At 40.0% G+C, this 22,446-nt stretch overlaps 2 protein-coding genes and 1 pseudogene across 3 annotated transcripts; all 3 read left to right on the top strand.

Moving 5' to 3' along the window:
• The first annotated feature begins 2,706 nt into the window (after positions 1 to 2,706).
• On the top strand, positions 2,707 to 7,579 carry LOC311485474 (lysine--tRNA ligase-like; annotated as a pseudogene). The gene is made up of 7 exons (XR_014699920.1): positions 2,707 to 3,683; positions 3,924 to 4,043; positions 4,201 to 4,363; positions 5,256 to 5,482; positions 5,557 to 5,681; positions 5,787 to 5,930; positions 6,601 to 7,579. The product of XR_014699920.1 is annotated as a lysine--tRNA ligase-like (transcript).
• Positions 7,580 to 10,758: 3,179 nt separating this feature from the next.
• On the top strand, positions 10,759 to 15,410 carry gcshb (glycine cleavage system protein H (aminomethyl carrier), b). Its single transcript, XM_084542015.1, has 5 exons — positions 10,759 to 10,972; positions 12,047 to 12,126; positions 14,123 to 14,186; positions 14,285 to 14,416; positions 14,570 to 15,410. Exons 1-5 carry the CDS (start codon positions 10,822 to 10,824, stop codon positions 14,665 to 14,667), a joined length of 525 nt encoding a protein of 174 aa, XP_084398141.1. The 5' UTR covers positions 10,759 to 10,821; the 3' UTR covers positions 14,668 to 15,410.
• A 1,730-nt stretch (positions 15,411 to 17,140) lies between these two features.
• On the top strand, positions 17,141 to 21,170 carry rpl13 (ribosomal protein L13). Its single transcript, XM_084541441.1, has 6 exons — positions 17,141 to 17,188; positions 17,647 to 17,764; positions 18,573 to 18,714; positions 19,854 to 20,027; positions 20,491 to 20,547; positions 20,968 to 21,170. The coding sequence occupies exons 2-6, from the start codon at positions 17,661 to 17,663 to the stop codon at positions 21,124 to 21,126; spliced, it is 636 nt and encodes a 211-aa protein (XP_084397567.1). The 5' UTR covers positions 17,141 to 17,188; positions 17,647 to 17,660; the 3' UTR covers positions 21,127 to 21,170.
• Positions 21,171 to 22,446: the final 1,276 nt, after the last annotated feature.

The raw sequence follows: 22,446 nt of genomic DNA, 5'->3' as shown, positions 1-22,446 counted from the left end.
TGATGCGAGAAGAAATCTACACAAATATGACTATTGGTTGTCGTTTTCCATTCAAAATATTTATTAGTGATAATTATTAAAGGGGCAAATTCTGGCAGCAAACTGCTCCAACTGGATAAACCAGAAGTAAAATGACATTCAGCCATTCGGGTCGAAGCCACAGAGACACCATGACCACCAAGGTGTCCACTCCCCAAGATCTTTATGTTACATGGGGGTGTAATGGACATACATTGAAAGTACAGCCAGGGCCATGACAGCATCTGCTGGTGTAAATATTGATAAGGCTCAGAGGGAGTCATCAGTATGTAACAGAGCCTGGGATTCCACTTGCATGTATCTGTCTACTCACTGACTGCGGCACAGTGGTCCGGCTTCCTCCCACCATCCAAAGACATGCTCGCTTAGGTTCACTGGTGATTTTAAATTGGTCATAGGTGTGAGTGTGAATGATTGTCTGTCTCTCTGTGTTAGCCCTGTGATAGACTGGAGACCTGTCCAGGGTGTACCCCGCCTCTCGCCCAGTGACAGCAGGGATCGGCTTCTTCCTGACTTCCTCCTAACTCTGCCCTGAATGTAGTTAAGATAGTCTTGATTACACGCTGAAAGGTGAATTATAATATTGCTGCCTCTTCCCACCAGCCCCTGGATGAATATGCCAAATGCCCTTAAGCAGGTCTGGGGAAGCACAGTAGTTTTCCAGGTGATGCCAGTAGGAAGAAGGCAGCTTTTATCCACTGAGACACCTGTGGCGTTCCTCAGGGTCTCTAAAGTCGCAGCGCTCGTACAGACTGAGCGTCAGCAGCAGTTGATGGCCCAAGTGTCCATTAGTGGAGCCCTTAAGTGCTCTGGACCTCAGCAGCGGCTTGATGAGCAAATCATCCACCAGAAGCTGACAGTGACTGTATAGAGACCTGGAAAATAATATCTCTGAGAGGGGATTTATGGCCCTGCACTTGTGAGGGCTCAGTTCTAAAGTCACATACGATATAAGACAAAGATGAATGCAGATTCATTTCAGCCTTTGTGCTTTTAGAGTTGGGGTCACTGCGTCACTCTGGTCAGGGTGTTAAATGTATTTATTGTGTACCCTGGAGACAACTAAGCACACAACAGAAACAGGATACAATCTGCTAAACTATTCATTCACTCTATTTACCAAACAAATGAGATCAGTGTCACAGTCACCCTCTCATTCTGAATGACCAGTGAGAACATTTTACAGTAAGCATATCTCAGGAACTACAAAAAAACCCAAAACATAATACTCAAATTCAATGGTGGAAGTACTCAGATCATGTATGTACGTAAAAGTATATGAAGATTATCAGCAAAAGATACAGCATACATGCAAGGAAAGTATTAATTAAATCTGAAAGGTCTCAGTCAGTGATATATTATAACTATAATCTGCAAGTAAGGGGCGGGCCTTTCTGTGTGGAGTTTGCATGTTCTCCCTGTGTCTGTGTGGGTTCTCTCCAGGTACTCCGGCTTCCTCCCACCGTCCAAAGACAGTCATTAGGTTAACTGGTGATTCTAAATTGACCGTAGGTGTGCATGTGAGTGTGAATGGTTGTCTGTCTCTGTGGCGACCTGTCCAGGTTGTACCCCGCCTCTCGCCCGATGACATCTGGGATAGGCTCCAGCAGACCCCACGACCCTTAACAGGAACAAGCAGTTACAGAAGATGAATGAATGAATCTGCAAGTAAGCACCTTAATACTGTATTTTTATTTTTATATATTATATTTTATTTTAAACATTTTATTTTTGTATTTTGCAAGCAGTAAATCTATTATTATTATTATTATTTTTGAACTGTCTGGTTATATAATTATAAAGTATTCCTATCTGAGGCGTAGCCATGCAGACCTTGTGTTCACACTGCATATGAACCACTCCTGCACCGTAGGATTTGATGAATAAAGTGTTTGATCGCTGTGTTCAGACACTCTCAAATGAACCGACCTTCGAGGGACGAACGTTTTCGGTTTTAGAACCTGTCATGCAAAAGCCATGCAAATAAAATGAAGAGACACCGGTTAAACACAACGATTAACAAATACTTTTAAATAATAAAGTCTGCGACCCACCCATAAGATTGAGATGAAGTTTGTGTGGGAGTATCAGTATGTCTGTCGCTGGGTGCATGGCGTCTGTGTGTTGTTGCAAGGTATGATAAAGTAAGTATGCCAAAGCCAAAAACGCGATACACAAACCACAACCTAGCGAGAGATGCCTTGCACATTTGCCCTCTTTTTCTAAAAGAGACTAAATAACCTGTATCTCCAAATACTTAATTTAGAAAGTGACATCCAACAATAAAAACTGCAAGCATATGTCTCAAACTTTGTCCCCAAAGTTTTTTTTGAAGCACTTGCAGTATGAAATATGTGCACAGGAATATTAATTCCTGGCCGAACAAGAATTAGTTGTACACAAACCAGGATTCAGTTCGTTTGTGTCTCTGGGATTTGGAGTCCTAAATGTGATCTGAACCCACTCGCATGTGTGCTTTTGCTTCTCGGTAAAACTACAAAATCAATGTCCTCTGTACATTTCTCATGTAATCCCAAGGTTTTCCATTTTTGTAGCAAACATTTGACGTTTTCTATATGTTGCACCATTTTAGTAGCAGGAAAGGTAGCCTTTGTATTTTGGTATTTTACAAATGAAGTTTATGTTTACTTTCTTTTCTCGTATCGCTGTAAAACCGGTCACACCCACCTGTTTAACTTCAGTTGTAAACCAAAAGTGAAACAAAACTGTGTTTATTTCACTTGTTGCCTCACTGACTAGTTACATTCTCTGTCGACAGTATTAACCAGAAATGGGTATATTTCCACAGCAGTGTTTGGCCTTGGGGGCAGAAACCGCCTCTGATTTATGTGCCACACACTGGCCGACTGTGGTAGTTCATCACGCTGTGCCTGGTCAGAGCAGCCAGGCACCAGTTGTGCCAAGAATTAGTTGTTGTTTTTTTGTTTTGTTTTTTAAATTACAATTTAGCAGCAAAAATTATGCATAGTTTGGTTGTTACTGAGGTATTCCATAGTAGACTCAAGTCAACTCTCCCAGTCTGTTTCTCTATCAGAGCCAACCCACACTTGACTGAAAACACTTGAAAAAGAATTGTTTCTTAATGATTTTCTCCTGTTGGTCAGTTGATGTTTATCTGAATAGTTTTTAGTCTGTACACCCAAACTTGCCCAACAACTTTGCATCAACCAACTGCTGTTTTGGTTGTGTTGGTGAATACATGGTAGCCATGTTGACTATTGAAGGAGAATGAGTGTGATGTCACAGTTTGATCTCACAACCAAGAATGCACCTACATTGATAGTTCTGGTATATTTGGTACAATGTAACCAGAAAGAATGAGGATACATGGCATCCTCTTCTTATCAAAGATTGAAGAATCTGATAAAGAGTGGTTTCATTTTCACATTAACCCACTTTGGCTGTAGGTATTCCCTGTGGTCATGGGAAGGAGACAAACAACCTGTTGTTATGTTATTCAGCATTTTCTTTACCACTCTGAATTCTTTCTCTCAAAGGAAACACGGTTCCGCCAGCGTTACTTGGATCTGATTCTCAATGACTATGTCAGACAGAAGTTTATAACCCGCGCCAAAATCATCACATACCTCCGCACCTTTCTGGACGAGCTGGGATTTTTGGAGGTGGGTAAAGCCATTTGTTGTGTATTGGAATAGTGACGTTTTCTACATCATAGTACAACAAAATTAAACAACATATCTAAAGCCTTAAGCTTGAGTGAAAAATGTTGTATTTATGCCTGAACTTGAACAATGTTGGGATTTTATTAAAGAATACCTAATAGTTTCTACATGTATTTATCATTTGAGGCAGCTGGAATTAGCCAGTGCAAGCTTTGAATTAAAATTTTGTTGTTGCTTTAGATTGAGACGCCAATGATGAACATTATTCCTGGAGGAGCAGTGGCCCGTCCATTTGTTACCTACCACAACGAGCTGGATATGAACCTGTACATGAGGATTGCTCCTGAGCTTTACCACAAGGTAATATGCTTTTTTTAATGAGTAAGGCTTCCAGAGGGAATATTTTGGTAAATTAGTATTTTTGATCAATAATTTAATAGAAACACACTGAAGGGCTCTTGTTGTACTTTTCTCAAACATCAAAATATGTATGCTCTCCTTTAAATCTCTCGTACAGATGCTCGTGGTCGGTGGAATGGACAGAGTGTATGAGGTCGGCCGTCAGTTTAGAAATGAAGGCATTGATCTCAATCATAACCCAGAGTTCACCACCTGTGAATTCTATATGGCGTATGCTGATTACCATGACTTGATGGACATCACAGAGAAACTGCTCTCAGGTAAGTGATAGTCGGCTGGATTTTTGAATCCAGGTATCAAATAGTTTGCTGCTTTACCTGTCAGGGATTCATGTAAAAAAAAAAAAAGGCACTGGCAGACTGCAGGTCTGTCTTTAACATCTGAGAGGTGGTTTACACCGATCAGTCACAACTTTATGACCACTGACAGGAGAAGTAAATAACATTGACCATCTTGTGACAATTCAATGTTCTGCTGGGAAACTTTGGACCTGGCATTGGTGTGGATGCTACTTAGACACCCACTTAGACCAGACCAGGCACCATAGCAATGACACTCTTTCACAGCAGCATCACCAGCAGGATGCAGGGATGGCACCTAGGAAAGGCCCAAAGGCCTGCAAAGGCCCCACTAACAACATTCAGTTGCCAGGCACCACAGGACACCCACAGAAGGCCCATGTCCATTCTCTGATGAGTCACAACTGTTGTGGAGGCACAAGGGAGACCTAGGACCAACCCTCCATGTCTGACCATGCAATCTCGTTATATGATACTTGTATAATATAATGACAAATAAAGGCTCTTTATCTCTTTATCTCTTTAGACAGTATTAGGAAGGTGGTCATAATGTTATGCTTGATCAGTGTATACTTGTTTTAGTTGTTACCTTGCTGAATCTCCCTTCCTGAATACTGGGCCATACTACGGATGGTAGTTTTTCACAGTACTTTAGTTTTCAGTGCAGTGAAATGTGTGAAGTGCAGATATTTTCTATAAATATATATTTTAAGCTGTGTAGTTATGTCATCGAAGATAATTCTGTGACAATAAGTTCTATTTTTGGTCAGAGCTTTCTCAGACATGTCAAAAGTATACAGTAAATAAATAGAAAATTGCTCTTCCAAACTTAATCATTCCCTGTTTTCTGCAGGAATGGTGAAGCACATTACTGGAGGATACAAGGTGACTTATCACCCTGATGGCCCCGAGGGGCAGGCCTACGAGATTGACTTCACCCCTCCATTCAAAAGAGTGAGCATGACACACGACCTGGAGAAAATCATGGGTGTCAAATTCCCCCCGACTGACAGCTACGACAGCGATGGTAAGAAATGTAGGGATGGATCATCCTCAAATCATGAGCCCCTTGGCTAAATGGTGAGGAACACCTTCATATTTATTTAAAAATGTAATTTTTTAGGTTAGTACTAACACTTCCTTAACTGTTGCAGGCACAGATCTGAAAAAGGCCTTACGGAGCGTTTTGAGCTCTTTGTGATGAAGAAGGAAGTCTGCAATGCCTACACTGAGTAATGATCCAGTCAGACAAAGAGAGCTCTTTGAGCAGCAATCCAAGGTGTGTGAGAATCCAAAATGACTTGATACGGTGTCCCATTATCTACCGTTTTCAGTGTATATATACGAGTATGAACACTAATTATTTGAGGCGGATCTTTTTCAGGCCAAAGCTGAGGGAGATGATGAGGCCATGTTCATCGATGAGACCTTCTGCACAGCACTGGAATATGGTCTACCACCAACTGCTGGTTGGGGAATGGGCATCGATCGCCTCACTATGTTCCTCACTGACTCCAACAACATCAAGGTGAAGTTGTCGTGTGAATCATAATGAACTCATGCAGTCCTTAATAAGTTCTCATACATGACCAAAATAAGAAAATGAAGGTATATTAAATCTAAAGTCGTGGCAGATTATCAGGGTTTTAAAGATCCACTCTTAAACCACTCACGCAATCATCAGGGCCATCACAATTGTTATCAGACATGTTTGACATGTTGACCAACTAGTTTCTCATCCACACTCTTTTAGCCTTCTGCTTTTGTTTTTTGTCTCTGCATGGTTATAAGTAATTTTCCTTGTTTGGTTTGTTTGGATGTTGCCAAACCACTTTGCAGGCGCATTACTGCCACCTACTGGACATGAGTGCTTGAGTGAACAACTTTGTGTAAATCTACAGCACAATTGTTGCAGTGGTGTGTTTCAAGGATTCAAGGATTCTTTATTGTCATTACAACACATGCTGGTACATGGGAAGTTTGAGTTTGAGTTTGAGATTAGAGAAGATTATTTGTACTGGTGGTATGATGCAGATAGATTTCAAACACAGGCAGGATTTAGAACCATTTGTACGTCTGAGCTCTCTACGACCTTCACAGGACAAGCCGTTACAGAAGAGGAATGAATGAATGCAAGTCTGAGCCCAACGTCAGAGAAACATTATCTCACAGCTGACAGTTCTTTTGTTCTTCTGCAGGAGGTGTTGCTGTTCCCTGCAATGAAGCCTGAAGACAATAAGCCAGCGCCCTCAGATGGCACCTCCGTGTAATGACATGCTCTGAAGGAGTCAGCAAGAAGTACAAGCCTTTACCTCACTGTGGTCATCGGTGGAGACTTCGGGTTTTTTGTTTTATCAATGTTAGTTTGCCAGATGTTTAATGATCAGTAAGGGAAGTCACCTTGGCTCAATTACATGGTTGATTGGGAAACAGTGATAACTGCTTTTCTTTCTCTTTTGTATTTCTTACACTTTTGCCATTATATTTGCTGTGTCCTCCTTGTTCGACTGTAGGGAGGCATTTTAATCCTCTTTGTCATCCAAACCAGGAATGGATGTTATTTGATCAGGAAGCCATTTCATGTGCTGTTTTATGCAGACTTGAATGAGATACTTCTGAATATACTTTGAGCTACTTCAGGAGGTACCTGATTTGGTCTACCATCATCTGGATACACTCCATATAATCATAAATCTCTAGTCCCTCTAATACTTGAAGGGTTCTCAGTATATTCATCTGTTTTTACCAGGTCTGCTTGTATTTCTGCTTGTATTTCTCATCTAGGTTTTTTCACAGTGGACTCCACAAATACAATATTCATCTGCCAAGAAGATTTAAGATTTAGAGAGGTATGCCTGAATAAAATGCATAAGAAGCACTCTCTTGTGGATTTTGTGGTCTGATTTTCATGAAAACGATAAGTCAGCCTGGAGCGATGCTGTAGTCTTAAAACACATTTTAACACATACTTAACAATTGTCTTTTGGGACATAAAAATTTCACTTTCCTAAAACCATTAACTTTCAAATTCTGAATGAAAGCAGGCCTCTTGTTTAGTGCGAAATGTATGTTCTTAACACTTCTATAACCAGTGTTTCGGATGGTTAGGGTTCTTGGTCATATATGGAAATGTGACACCAACAAGAGAGAAACCTAAATATGAGGCTTCTGATGATGATAATCTGATGATAATAATCTCTCTAAATTATATCTCAACAAATGTCTTCACAAATTTTTATGATCATGTGATCAGTTTCTGTCTCCGAAGGACATAAATAATCACTCATAACTCTCACTGGGAGAGAGTTTTGTAGGTTGGTCATACATGCACTGACGTTACATTTAAAAGAAAACATTTACACTAAATGATGCGAGAAGAAATCTCCACAAATATGACTATTGGTTGTCATTTTCCATTCAAAATATTTATTAGTGATAATTATTAAAGGTGCAAATTCTGGCAGCAAACTGCTCCAACTGGATAAACCAGAAGTAAAATGACATTCAGCCATTCGGGTCGAAGCCACAGAGACACCATGACCACCAAGGTGTCCACTCCCCAAGATCTTTATGTTACATGGGGGTGTAATGGACATACATTGAAAGTACAGCCAGGGCCATGACAGCATCTGCTGGTGTAAATATTGATAAGGCTCAGAGGGAGTCATCAGTATGTAACAGAGCCTGGGATTCCACTTGCATGTATCTGTCTACTCACTGACTGCGGCACAGTGGTCCGGCTTCCTCCCACCATCCAAAGACATGCTCGCTTAGGATAACTGGTGATTTTAAATTGGTCATAGGTGTGAGTGTGAATGATTGTCTGTCTCTCTGTGTTAGCCCTGTGATAGACTGGAGATTGGTCCAGGGTGTACCCTGCCTCTCGCCCAGTGACAGCAGGGATCGGCTTCTTCCTGACTTCCTCCTAACTCTGCCCTGAATGTAGTTAAGATAGTCTTGATTACACGCTGAAAGATGAATTATAATAGTGCTGCCTCTTCCCACCAGCCCCTGGATGAATATGCCAAATGCCCTTAAGCAGGTCTGGGGAAGCACAGTAGTTTTTCCAGGTGATGCCAGTAGGAAGAAGGCAGCTTTTATCCACTGAGACACCTGTGGCGTTCCTAAGGGTCTCTAAAGTCGCAGCGTTCTTACAGACTGAGCGTCAGCAGCAGTTGATGGCCCAAGTGTCCATTAGTGGAGCCCTTAAGTGCTCTGGACCTCAGCAGCGGCTTGATGAGCAAATCATCCACCAGAAGCTGACAGTGACTGTATAGAGACCTGGAAAATAATATCTCTGAGAGGGGATTTATGGCCCTGCACTTGTGAGGGCTCAGCTCTAAAGTCACATAAGACATAAGGCAAGGATGAACGCAGATTTATTTCATGAGCCTTTGTGCTTTTAGAGTTGGGGTCTGAAAAAAGCATCACTCTGGTCAGGGTGTTAAATGTATTTATTGTGTACCCCGGAGACAACTAAGCACACAACAGAAACAGGATACAATCTGCTAAACTATTCATTCACTCTCCAGCTCTATTTGCCAAACAAATGAGATCAGTGTCACAGTCACCCTCTCATTCTGAATGACCTGCAAGTAAGCACCTTAATACTGTATTTTTATTTTTATATATTGCATTTTCTTTTAAACTTTTTTTTTTTTTTTTTTGTATATTGCAAGCAGTAAATCTATTTTTTTTATTTATTTTTTATTTTTTACTGTACATTGGGTATTGATGATGGAGAGCTGCGCAACGAAATCTCCCTGGACAGGTTTTGTGCAATAAAAATAAAGGAATTCAATGCAATTCAATCAATGTTATTAACATGCAAGCAACATTTAAATAGTGCCGGTCACTGAGGTGGAGCTGATTTTACTCTTTTTATATACTGTCATGTGGTTTAAGTTGCCGTGTCACAATTCATTATATTTTGCAACATCAATTTTTTTTTATCATGAAAGGCTTTTAAAATCCTTATCTGCTGTAAAGAAACTGCAAGATGTTACATAATTTTCAGCTGCATAAAGTAACTTGTAACTACACCTGTCTGATAAACGCAGAGGAGTAAAAAGTAGTACAGTATTTCCCTCTGAAATATAGTATAAGTTGAAGAAGAGAACGGCATAAAATTAAAGTACTCAAGTTAAGTAAAGTACTTGGTGGTCTTTAATGTGTCCCAGGACACGCTGGTTGGATTGGTTCATGCTACCAAAAGAATGAGGTCAAATGTGTCCCAGACCACTTCTACTTTTGGTGAGAGATCATGCATTTGTGTCCTGGGTGTGTTCAGACCTGGCCTTTAAGCTGGAGTGATTAAATCACTCAGGACGGATGTTAATGTGAGCTCTCTGCTGGGGAACCTTTTCCACAAGAGGTTGTAGTAGTAAAAAATAACCACAGACGATCGAGAAGCTCTGGCTGCTACTACAGCATAATGTTTAGCTTTTTCCTAATTGTCATGCATTCCTTTTCTGAACATCACTCAATAACTCCAATCATATCCAGCATAATATCACTGCAGTCACCTCACCAATGGATAATCTCGTGTTGGTTGTACTGCAACACTAATTTTGAGTATTGTTTATTAGGAATTTAGCTCAACAACTCCACTCTTGTTCACTGAAGGATCATCTAAATCATCTCACACATTCACTTGCTCATGCTGAACACTCAGTTTATAAAAACACTGTCTGTCACTAATTTTCAGGATTTTTTTAATTCCAATACGGATCAATAACTCCACCCATAGTCAAGACTGGCTCACCAGACTCGACTTACACGTTTAAATTTACAATGAATATCGTTAAGTTGTTGAATATTTCTTTGTAGACGGTCCCTGCACACTGTCTCTCAGTCTGGTGCGCAAATAACCCAGTAATTAAGATCACCTCCCCTGAAACCAGTTTATCCACCATTACGAATTATCAAATTACGACGCGTAACAATATAAGTTATCACGTTATAACGTGAAAAGTTTTGTTATAACAAGATACTGATCCGTTTTTTCGGATTCTGCTCTTTTTCGGGCGTCATTAGCAAAGCAAATAAAACCACCACATTACATCTGTTCGTGTTGCTTCCCTCTTTCTTTAGCCCAGAGGATATTATTATTATTATTATTATTATTATTATTATATTATTTTTATCCCCATCTTCTGAACCCTACTCAGTGTCCAGGGCTAAGTTACTTTACATCACTGACAACATCAAATAGAATATCCCAACCTTTCTTCCGGCAATGTCAATTTGTTCAGATCAAAGCATAAAAAAAAAAAAGAAAGAAAAAAAAAACTGAGTCACCTCCTCCTTCCCTCCTCCTACCCGCACCCGTCGGGAGCCCGTAACCAGTGGGATGGTGCGCGCTCCCGCGGTCAAGTGTATGTGCACTCGATTAAACAGTGGGTCCACAGTGAGTGAAGATGGCGATGAGGGCAGCGCTGCGGTGCCTATCTGCAAACTTTTCGCCCAGACTGCCTCAGCTCTCGTCAGCAGCGCAGCTCTCTGCGACTCGGCTGCTGTGGAGGAGCGGCTCCCCTCGGACTGTGAGCACGACCTCGGCCCTGTCCACAGGTAAAAGGAAAAAAAAAAAAACAGCAAACAGTCCGCATGTTAGTAAATGTACCATTACTAACATGCGTGCTGGGCACACATTCCTGTCTGGCTCTAGTGGGCGGAAAGAAAACACCTCCCGGAGTTTGTGTCACTTTTACTCAGCGGAGCAGAGGAATGCGGTAGGGAGGGAAGTTTCTGTCTGACTCGGAGGGGCTGTACGCACCGAAACTTCAGTGCAGATTGTAGCTGCCACATGTTGGCTAAAGAATACAGCAAGGCTTAATGTCCTCACTGTGCTAGTGGAGGACAGTCAGACCGCAAGCCTCATAAAGCAACTAATTGCATACTGTATGTCTTGTGCACCAAGAAGCAGCTCATGAAGCAACAGTCACCATGTGCCATAAATAACTGTGGAATAATGACTGTCATGTGCACATGTGGTCTCAAATTTTAACATAATTTCCTCCACGTTTTCAGTTATTCATAATCCCAGATATTTAAATTATGTATATGTATCATATTTAAAAATGAAATGCTAAAGCTTAAAAAAACTGTCACCCCACAGAAAAAATTATTTGGAATTTCATTGAGCCCTTAGATTTAGCTGCAAACTGGTCATGCATCAGCATCTTGCACAGTTCACAATCTGGTTCAAACCTGTATTTTTCTGCATGGTCTGATGTCAGCACTGGGAATTGTTGAAGCATTACTGTTCTTCCCTTGGGGCAAAGATGTCAGCATGAGCTTGGGATCAAAACGGCTTTAATTCTTGTTTTTTTTTTTTTGTAATTTGACTCAACTGTGATGTATTGTTTTTTCATGTTTTACTTACACCTGTCAAAGCAATAATGACCAGAATCCAAAACTGCAGTGACAGACAACATATAGTGTTGCTCTAGTAATAGGCCTCCGTTATGCCGTGGTCCATAGTACAGTTTTTTGTTCTCGGCCGTACACGTGCTTTCCCTCCATACCAAGAACGTGGTTTGTGTGGCTCAAAAGATCCATCACAGCCCAATAGTTGATACTTCATATTTTCATGTTGTTGTTTTTTTTTTTACACTGATTATCTGATCTGTTTTTTCTTTGTAGCCCTAAAGTTCACAGATAAGCATGAGTGGGTGCGAGTGGAGGGCAGGATTGGTACTGTTGGTATCAGCAGTTATGCTCAGGTACGTTATTGGGGTCGTCTTTTTACTAATCAATGAATTTATGGCTTGTTTCTGAGGTTCAGTGATGGCAATCTAAAAATAGTGATACGCTAATGTCTGTAGTGTCCGGTTCAGTGCTGCACTTTGCCCTCGGCAGCTCCACTATAATCAGCTAATTTACTGTTTTATGGCTATTGTTTGACACAATTGATCAGTGGGACACTGCTTAGCCTTGCAGAAAATTTCACATGCAGACTCTTGCTTAACTACAGACATTCGCGCCAAATTTAAAAGTTCAAATGATTTTTTTTTATTTTATCTCCACTGCTGATTGGTCAGAAGTCTGATTGTGTTTGATGCAAGATGAGGAACTCAGTCTAATCTGTTTCTAAGACGACGCCACAGAGAACATGATTAACATTGTCAATTATTGTCTGGCTTTTTCACAGCATTTGTATCACCGCTTCAAAAAAATACTCATTAACTGTGGATGTGATTATTCCCAAACAATGTGTGGACTTTAGCAATTTGTGCTTCTGCTGCACTTGATCTGAACTTTTTGCAAAAGTCCAACCATGTGTGTTCACAGCAGAAACAAAGATGGAACAAATGATTTGTCTGTTCATTTCAGACAATTTCTTTCTATATTTCTTTTATATGCTTTAGATCACTAATAATGATCCTAAAGTCTCATAAAAACATTAACAGATGTATTCAAGAAATACGTCAGTGTTTCTTAAAATATATTTTATAGAATATAATATGCTTTTGGCAGTTTTAGACTTCATTAAAAGGGTGGCAGGTCAATCCAGGATTGACCACAGAAGAAGGCTCAGTGTATGAGTTGAAGGAACTCCTTGACACTAGAGGTGATTCACGCCACCAGCCGAACTATGTAAAAGTGTTCTTTAATGCTATGTATATTACATTTGCCAGCATAACAGTTCAGGGTCTAGAAATAGTTAGTGTTGACTACTCCTTGTTAAAATGTGATGTTTCCTGACGTAAAGGGAACATTTTGATTATTTTGTTTTAAATGAGCAGTTCCTGCAGTTTGTCATTGAGTACGCAGGTATTGGCGTTTAATAATCAAAAACACATCTTGTGCAGATAAACATCTGCTCTATGTACATTTTCAGCTTTATCTTTACAGTGTTGAAAGCGTGAATTAAATTCCCAATTTTTTAGTTATTCTACCTTCATACAAGCTTCCTTATCAATATCTCAGCACTGTCGAGAGCACTGATATCAGCCCCTTCCTCTCAGCTTCTGTTGCAGAAATGTTGCCTTGACATAACTGACAATTTAAATACTAAATTCTTATAATTCTATATGTCTAAATGCTCCACAGTATAAGGCTTTTTTAAAAAAATAGAAAATAGATTTCTGATCACAAAGGACAAAGTAACCTGTCACTGCAAACACAATCAAGGAACAACCCTGAGTTGTGTTTTCCAGTTTGAGTGTAAGTGAGCAAGGGCCTGACGACATGAGCTAGTTGGAGTCTTTCATTTCTCTCTTTCAGAGGTTTACTGCAAAAGGTACTTTATGAATGAGTGGCCTACTATGCAAGTAACATGTTCCTGTGGCTGTATTTAATGATGGCCATACAAAAGTCTTTATGCTACCTTTTATGATATAATAATTTTATCAAATTGTATGATGAAGTTCAAAACTAAAAAAAGCACATGAAAATTTCTATTTATTTTTTTTTCACTACCATGAACATTGAACATAGACACTGTTTATTTAGTGTCAGTCGAACACACACACCGTCCTCCTGCTGCATATGCCCACTAGGGCACTATAATGTAGGGCTTCCTAAATACACTCTATTATTAACTATTTCTGGTTTTGAAAGTTTTTACTTTTGCAAAGGACTACAGAGACACCTGTTTAACTATTCAAATAGAAGTATTTAGTAGTAGTTTCTTGACCTTAAATATCATTACACATTTCTTTTTCTCAGATTTGTATAATACTTTATGTAAACAGTCTGTTATTATTATTATTTTAGGAAGCATTAGGTGATGTGGTATACTGTGGACTCCCTGAAGTTGGCCAAAGCCTTGAACAAATGGGTAAGAGCCTGCAATACACTGCATACTTAGTAAGTAATTGGTTCTAACAGAAGTATCACTTGTGTGTGTGTGTGTGTGTGTGCATTTGCATGTTGTAGAGGAGTTTGGTGCCTTGGAAAGTGTAAAGGCTGCCAGTGAGCTATACTCACCGCTGACAGGAGAAGTGACTGAGATCAACACAGAGCTGGCAGAAAATCCTGGGCTTGTGAATAAAAAATGCTATGCCGAGGGTAAACGTCTCACACTCACTGCTGTCACATTTGTCAGGAGTAATATTCAGGAATGTAGACTTTTTTTTGCCAGAGTAGATGACATGTTGTCAAACCAGACAAATGTTACAGCTTGTTCCCGAAACCAGTAACATGTGAACTCTTATCTTTCAGGCTGGCTAATCAAGATGACCATTGAAAAGCCAGAAGAACTGGATGGCCTCATGGACCAGGCTGCATATGATAAATTTATCAAGTCGCTTGACGAATAAACGGTGAAACTGGCTGTGGTGCTTTGTAATGTAATTATGATCAAAGATTTATAGGCAGGGTAACTAACATCTTGTGTGACACTATTCTTCATCTGTGGTATTTATTTTGATACTGGAAATGTGCTATCAAAATAATTTCAAATACTCTGTAACGACTTCCTCTTAGACAGGTTTGTTTAGTTGCTAGCAAATCTAAAGGGCTCTTAACCTCAAGATCTGTCAGTATTATTGGGTCTTGTTCCCGGTGCTTCGCTCCATTTTTAAATGTACACAGATGTGGTAAAATGCTGGAAAGCGCTGTGTCAGATTGATTTAATAAAATGTGATCTTTAAGTATGAGTTGATATATCTGTCATTATTTATTTATCTTTATTTATCCTACAGTCTAAATGTGAAATTAAATCCCTTTGTGACATTCTTGCCAACTACAGTATGTATTGCGATGGTGTTAAGATGGCACCAAATTGACCTCTTATAAAACAAACCTTTGATGTGTTTGAGACAGATATGTTCATTTCATGTCACTGTGCATGTGCTGACAGAGCATGCTGCTTCTTTTTGCTTATTATAGTTCTGCACACCTTGACCTTTGCCCTCAGGTGAAGATAGGCTGAGATTGCTGAAGCTAGTTGATCAATGATTAATGCAGCAGCGGTTTTAAAATCAGTGACTCGACAAAGCTCTGCACTCTCAGACAGATAATGAAGAACAAAAGCTTTAATTAATATACCAGACTAAAACAGGCTGTTAATCAATTGTACCACACATAATTGGTGCATGAAAAGTTATTTAAATTAATTTTATATTCACATATCCTTGCAACTCTTTACTCTTTAAAAGAATTCTATATTATTAAAAGTGCATTTTTCCTATCCTTTAAACTTGACCTCTCTCTACTTGATGTCCTTCTCCAAAAGTAATAAACGTGATTCTATTAAAATGATATGTTTCTCAGTTTCTGCTGATATTTAAAAACTACTATGAAACAATGTGGGGTCACTTTGTTTAATACATGTGCATGAGTTCTTAAAGTAGGCTTTAAGAACTCATGCACATGTATTTCAGAGTATGCAGCAGTTCATTCATTCATTCATCTTCTGTAACCGCTTGTCCTTTGGAGGGTCGCAGCAGGAGAGCTGCAGTCACTGGGCGTGAGGCAGGGTACACCCTGGACAGGTCTCCAGTCTATCGCAGGGCTAACAGAGAGACAGACAATCATTCCCTCACATGCACACCTACGTCCAGTTTAGAATCACCAGTTAATCTAACAAACCTGTTTTTAGAACCCACACAGACACAGGGAGAACACGCAAACTTGCAAAAGAAAGGCCCAGTCAGTCGATGGATTCAAACCCCAAACCTTGCTGTGAGGCATCAGTACTAACTAAACCACACGCGGCAGTTCAACTTTGGTTAAAACAACTTACAATCAAGTTCTAACAAGTAATACACTTATCCAAAATCTATCCATACTGACATCATCATATAATTATTCTGACTAACCAGTCCTTTAATTGCTGAAGTAAGAACCAACTGTCTCAGGGATGCAGACAAGTTCAGGCGGGACTGATATGGCTGGTGCTTCATCACTTGTGTATGTACTTTACAACTGTCATTGTGGACCATTCTGCTCAATCTTATTAGACTCCACAGATATTCATTTATTTTTTCAGCATATTAAAAGGTCCAACACTCACTGGTCCTTACAATTTGTATTGTCAGAATGAAAACCTGTAGTACATTTCTTTTTATTATGAGATTAATGAGATTATGAGATTGCTTCCACAGTCTTGTGTGTCCACAGCAAACCCAGGTACCCCACGCACGAGATAAGAAAACTGGACAGAATTGCGTATTCTACTATACTACTAATAAATAATATTTAATTTCACTGTTGGCATATTTACATCGGTGAGGATGTTTGAAAAGCCTCTGCTAGGAAACCTAGGTGTCCCTTGAGACTGATAAAGACTGGCTTTACTCTAGTAAAAGCCTTTCTACTTACTGTGGGAAATTAAACAAGATGCAGCCAGGCCTACTTTCAGAGGGTGTTAGGTCTACATCTAGTGGCAAGTGCAAAAACTTCACCGCTTGTTTTAAGTAGGTTTATCGAGCATGTGAACACACGCAACCCAGTTAGCATCAGGTTGCAATACATGTGTTCAGACAAAGATGACGCTTCATCGCAAATGAGTACTTACTGTTACTTCCGGTTTTGCTTAAATGACCGATTTCCGTCTTTGCTCCGTTTATGTGTTTTAATAATTCAACGTGTATATGTGTGCACACAGCTATAGTACATGTAGCTCATAACTGTAAATAACCCGTTGTTCCACATAAAAGAAACGGAGGTATATCCGTTCCATTTTTTTTTGTTTTATCTACATATTTTTGTGAAGGGAATGCTCCCTGTATACTCTTTGACCTCCCACCTGTTCGACCATTGGCTGGTTGTTACATATCCCACAATCCCCCGCTTTGCAACTTCCTTTTTCCTTTCGGCCATTTTCCTCCCTCGAAGGTATGAGAAATTATCCTCCAAAGATTTCAAAATAATCTGATTTAATCCTTGGTATATTATTGATGCTTGTTAATTTCATTTACGACCTGAAATAGAGTGTTCCGTCATCTTTAAAATCATATGATTATTGTTATAGGTTTCTTCGCTGAATTACTTGGTATCTTAAGTTTTAGTGGCGGTGCCCGGTCTAGTGGTTGCTAGCATTGCCGTGTCGGGACTGCTTTTTGTTGCTCTGTATTTTAACAGTGACCCTTAAAATAAAAAAATGTCGATACAGCATGAGTGTCGAAATGGTGAAGGCATGTTATTAAGACATGTTGTAAACTTTAACAAGAATGCCACCTGCCATTATCTTAAAGTGAACATGCTAGTTTAGCATCTCGGACCTAGCACTGTGCGGACTGATAATACGCCGGCATGACAGCCTCCTCATGTCTGTGTGCCACGCTGTGTTTCAGGGAAGTAGGCAGCCATGGCCCCCAGCCGGAATGGAATGATCCTGAACCCTCACTTCCACAAAGACTGGCAGAAAAGAGTGCGCACCTGGTTCAACCAGCCAGCCAGGAAACTACGCAGGTGAGCATTGGTGTTCCATGCACAGATGCTAACTCGAGCTAACCCCGTCTCACACCGCTTCATGAATTACTAAGAGAAACAACTCGGGCAGGAGTGTATCTTAAGGCACCAATATAGGAGATAAGAGATGCAAATAAAGCTTCTTTCTTGGTGAAATTTAATGTACTGGAAAGATCTAGAGTCCTTTAGACGTTCATTGAAATTACACGTTTTGCATTCATAAGTTGCCTGCTTGATCCTATTATGTTTGGATGGATATTAACAGCCAACTGATGTGGAGGCAGTGGAATTTAAACACGATTTAGTTAATTGGTCAAACCTGATGCCACAGGTTTTTAGATGGTCTACAGTTTTCTGAAAACAATTTGTACATGTTAGTAACTTTTGTGGATTATACAGTAGCGCAATTGCGTTTAGTCTGCTGTAAAAATGTAAAGGAGTTTTGGTCCTGATGATGCTGAGATCTGTCTCAATGTGCCTGTAGTGTCATATTGAGTACAAACATGATTAAAATCAAGTTAAGGATTTATTTAGAAAAATCCTGTACCAGTGTGTGAACATGAAACCAAATAAAAGCTGTTATGTATGAAACGTTTAACAACACTAATCAGATTGGTTCTTGGAGATTCTTCCTACATTTTCAAAGTGTTTTTCCTTTTTTATAAATCTGTTTGTTCTTGTGGTAGAAACGGGCGTGCAGATAACTGTAGTCTAATAAAGGAGCGTTTTGTTTTCTGTGGATTTTGAATGTATGGACTGACAAAGGTCTTAGGTTATTCTAGTCTGACTAAAAGTCGTCTTTCCTCAGGCGAAAGGCTCGTCAGGTCAAGGCCCGCCGCATTGCTCCTCGTCCTGTTGCTGGGCCACTGAGGCCACAAGTCAGGTGTCCCACTGTCAGGTACCACACCAAGGTTCGTGCCGGACGTGGCTTCACCCTGGAGGAACTCAAGGTAATACTTTAGTTTTCTGTGCTCACTTTCTATCAGGTGGAATAGTTTATTTGAGATCTCTTGTGCCCTAAAAAACTGGCAAGTGTTGGAAATTATGTGTCTCGGGATCGAGTTTTCCATTAATTGAAATGTGCATTGATACAGTAGACGACTTTACAGCAACAGATCAATGTTACTTAATTGTGAGCTCTGGGAGAAATGTATTTGTTAGAATGACCTAAACCTCTGCTTCTGTCACGGTGGTTTCTACATGTGAAGTGCTGTTGGCATTAACTATGGGTGGAAGACAGAGCAAGCTCAACCTTTGTGATGAATCGCCCATCCCTCTGAGCCAGAAAACTCAATAGCTGTAGAACACAAAGTGCTGCTCAAAGACTTGATGTGCTTGCCAAAGTGTACCTTGCTTTTCCTCCCATGTATTTTCCTGTTGTGGGAGGAAGGCTAAATGATGAATGTTGATGTGCATCACCCCAGAGCATGTAGACCTGTTACTTGTTTTTATTCACCAGAGGTAGGCTCAAACATGAACCACATTTTCTAAGTGAGCTTATTTAGTGGAGGTTGGGGCATATGTAGTGGTATTAATATGGCAAATAAGGAATGTCCATGTAAATACATTGCTATTGCTATGAGACAAATTTGTGAGCAAACATTTCTCAGCCAAGCATCCCATATCTGGCAAACAACATATTATTGGACATAAGAGGCTAGTAATGAACATTACCATAATATATACATTTCACTTTTGTAAATCTATTTATAAAACTAAAACAAATCAAAAATGGGCCCAAATACAGTTGAGGGTGTAAGCCTGTTCATTGTTGGTCACTGTGAAAGTAACTGGGTTTGAAGTTGCTCTCTGTTCCATGTGGCTTGAAAATAGCACATTCAGTACTTAAGGGCAGACAAGATCAGAAATGTAAAAGCCGTTTTGTGTTGTTGCAGTCAGATGATGACAAATCTCCGGAATCTCTGTATTTGCTTGATGAATGCTTTGAACCCCTTTTCTGATGACTGCTATTTGTTATTTAAAGTGAAAACCCACTTTGTCACGATCGGGACGTCAGTAATTAATCATATGGAGGACCTGCTGTTCACATCAGAATATTTAATCTTTAACTTAATGCTCCTCTCTGCAGGCGGCTGGCATCCACAAAAAGACAGCCCGCACCATCGGCATTGCAGTTGACTCCCGTCGCCGCAACAGATCCACAGAATCTCTTCAAGCCAATGTGCAGCGCCTGAAGGAGTACCGCTCCAAGCTCATCCTGTTCCCCAGGAAGGCTTCTGCCCCCAAGAAGGGAGACAGCACCGTAAGTCTCTTTCATGTCTATACATGAACATTAAGATAAGAGAAATTTTGCATTAAACAAAGGCATCTTATCCATAGCATTGATTTTTATGTCAGATTGAATGATTTTAGACAATTTTCATAAGATTGCTTATTGCAAAAAGTGTAGTTTATATAAAGATTCCTGGCCAAAGTAAGACTTCATCTTGGTTTTTGAAAATACTATTTGTGTTGCCCGCACGCATTCATTGGAAAGTGTATTTCCAATTTGCACTGTAGACTTGTATTGGGTTATTAGATTAGGTGTGGGATTTATTGGACTGAGTGTGGTTTGAGGATAACTAATCCACTTGTGCTGATAATTATTTTTAATTATTTTTTTTTAAAAAGAGTCCATGCTGTTGCCAAACCTTTACAAGTCTTTACTCTGTAGTGTGGATATTGTGTTTTTTGTTCCATTGAAATATTGACTGTCATTATTGCAGGAGGAGGAACTGAAGATGGCCACTCAGCTCCCTGGTCCAGTCATGCCCATCAAAACTGTAAGTTATAAGTCCTGCACAGCTTCACACTATGTTATAAAATGTGATAAGCTTTTCTTTATAGTTACCCTTTATTTTGTAATCATGTTGATAAATTCTCCCATTTGAAAGTTATTGGCCATTCTTCCTGGGCCGTCATGGCTTCAGTGATGATGGTAAAAAGACTGAAATTAAACAATCTGAACATTTTTCATCGTAGCAGTCAAGTGATGACAAATCTCCGGAATCTCTGTATTTCTTTGATGAATCGTTTGAACCCTTTATCTGATGACTGCTACTTTTATAACAATAAACTGGAAGCTTAAAACCAACTGCTCCCAAAATTGGACTTTCAGTTCAGTTGACATGAGACTGGTTGGAATTAGTGATTTGCCAGCTATGAGGGGTGAAAAGTAAGAGTTCACTGTTGTCTCTCTTCAGGTTCACAAGAAGGAGAAGGCCCGGGTTATCTCTGAGGATGAGAAGAACTTCAAGGCTTTCGCCAGCCTGCGTATGGCCCGTGCCAATGCTCGTCTTTTCGGCATTCGCGCCAAGAGAGCCAAGGAGGCTGCTGAGCAGGACGTGGAAAAGAAGAAGTGATGATAGTCACTATGGAACTTTGCAAAATAAAGTGTTTAAAAGGATCAGCGTGAGAATTGTCATGATTATGAACTTTTTGAGATAGAGAGATGGTAGTTTACACGGTCTGCTGGATTAACAGCAAAGATGTGATTTACAGAAACTGAAATAACTGATCCAAATCTAACAATATCCTAGAATATGAACTAGGTTATACTATATCTGTAAGAAGTACAAACAGATCCTCCACAAATTACAGCTGGAATGAAAATGTTTGAGTGTGACCTTAACAGCAATCAGGTTTTCTTTTAGAGAATTTTTAGAAAAAGCACAAGTCTTACTAATCAGGAGCAGGTCTTGTCTGTTCAGGCATGGCAGAGTGGTAGCACACAAGTTTTTCTGGTTTCTCATCAGCTGTAGAATGAAAAATGAGTATATACAAATTATTGGTCAGAACCACTGACTACAAAATGTATATAGTCAGAACTGGCCTGAAATGGGATCCACTGTGTGAGTAAGACTTGTATTTACAGCAGTAGGTGGCACTAGAGGCACAACATGTAACTCATTAATGGAGACATAAAATCAAGTGGACATGGCTGTCACTCTGGCAAATGATTACAAGTATCCTGAGATTAACAACATCTAGTTAGCAGAAGGAAACTTGTTGAGTAGTAATTTAAAGTCAGGAAAATTAGTGCCTTACAGAGATAGTTTGATGTACTTGAGTGACTGTCATAATACTAAAATACACTATATTGCCAAAAGTATTCACTCACCCATCTAAATAACTGAATTCAAGTGTTCCAATTACTTCCATGGCCACAGGTGTATTAGTCAAGCACCAAGGCGTACAGACTGCTTCTACAAACATTTGTGAAAGAATGGGCCACTCTCAGGAGCTCAGTGAATTCCAGTATGGTACTGTGATAGGATGCCACCTGTGCAACAAGTCCAGTCATGGAATTTCCTCGCTACTACATATTCTACAGTCAGCTGTCAATGGTATAACAAAGTGGAAGCGATTGGGAACGACAGCAACTCAGCCATGAAGTGACAGGCCACGTAAAATGACAGAGCGGGGACAGCGGATGCTGAGGAGCATAGTGCACAGAGGTCACCAACTTTCTGCAGAGTTAATCCCTACAGACCTCCAAACTTCATGTGGCCTTCAGATTAGGTCAAGAACAGTGCGTAGAGCGCTTCATGGAATGGGTTTCCATGGCCAAGCAGATGCATCCAAGCCATACATCATCAAGGGCAATGCAAAGTGTTGGATGCAGTGGTGTAAAGTACGCTGCCACTGGACTCGAGAGCAGTGAAGACGTGTTCTCTGGAGTG

Source organism: Chelon labrosus (assembly GCF_963514085.1).
Source record: "Chelon labrosus genome assembly, chromosome: 3".
Lineage (NCBI taxonomy): Eukaryota > Metazoa > Chordata > Actinopteri > Mugiliformes > Mugilidae > Chelon > Chelon labrosus.
This window is presented reverse-complemented; position numbering and strand designations above follow the sequence as displayed.

What these genes read in the sequence shown, in the direction of transcription:
- rpl13 (XM_084541441.1), top strand. Translation starts at nt 17,661, where the DNA reads ATGGCCCCCAGCCGGAATGGAATGATCCTGAACCCTCACTTCCACAAA. An exon ending in CCAGCCAGGAAACTACGCAG is followed by an intron (nt 17,765 to 18,572) that starts GTGAGCATTGGT and finishes GTCTTTCCTCAG; the next exon opens with GCGAAAGGCTCGTCAGGTCA. An exon ending in CCAAGAAGGGAGACAGCACC is followed by an intron (nt 20,028 to 20,490) that starts GTAAGTCTCTTT and finishes TCATTATTGCAG; the next exon opens with GAGGAGGAACTGAAGATGGC.
- gcshb (XM_084542015.1), top strand. Translation starts at nt 10,822, where the DNA reads ATGGCGATGAGGGCAGCGCTGCGGTGCCTATCTGCAAACTTTTCGCCC. An exon ending in GACCTCGGCCCTGTCCACAG is followed by an intron (nt 10,973 to 12,046) that starts GTAAAAGGAAAA and finishes TTTTCTTTGTAG; the next exon opens with CCCTAAAGTTCACAGATAAG. An exon ending in CCAAAGCCTTGAACAAATGG is followed by an intron (nt 14,187 to 14,284) that starts GTAAGAGCCTGC and finishes TGCATGTTGTAG; the next exon opens with AGGAGTTTGGTGCCTTGGAA.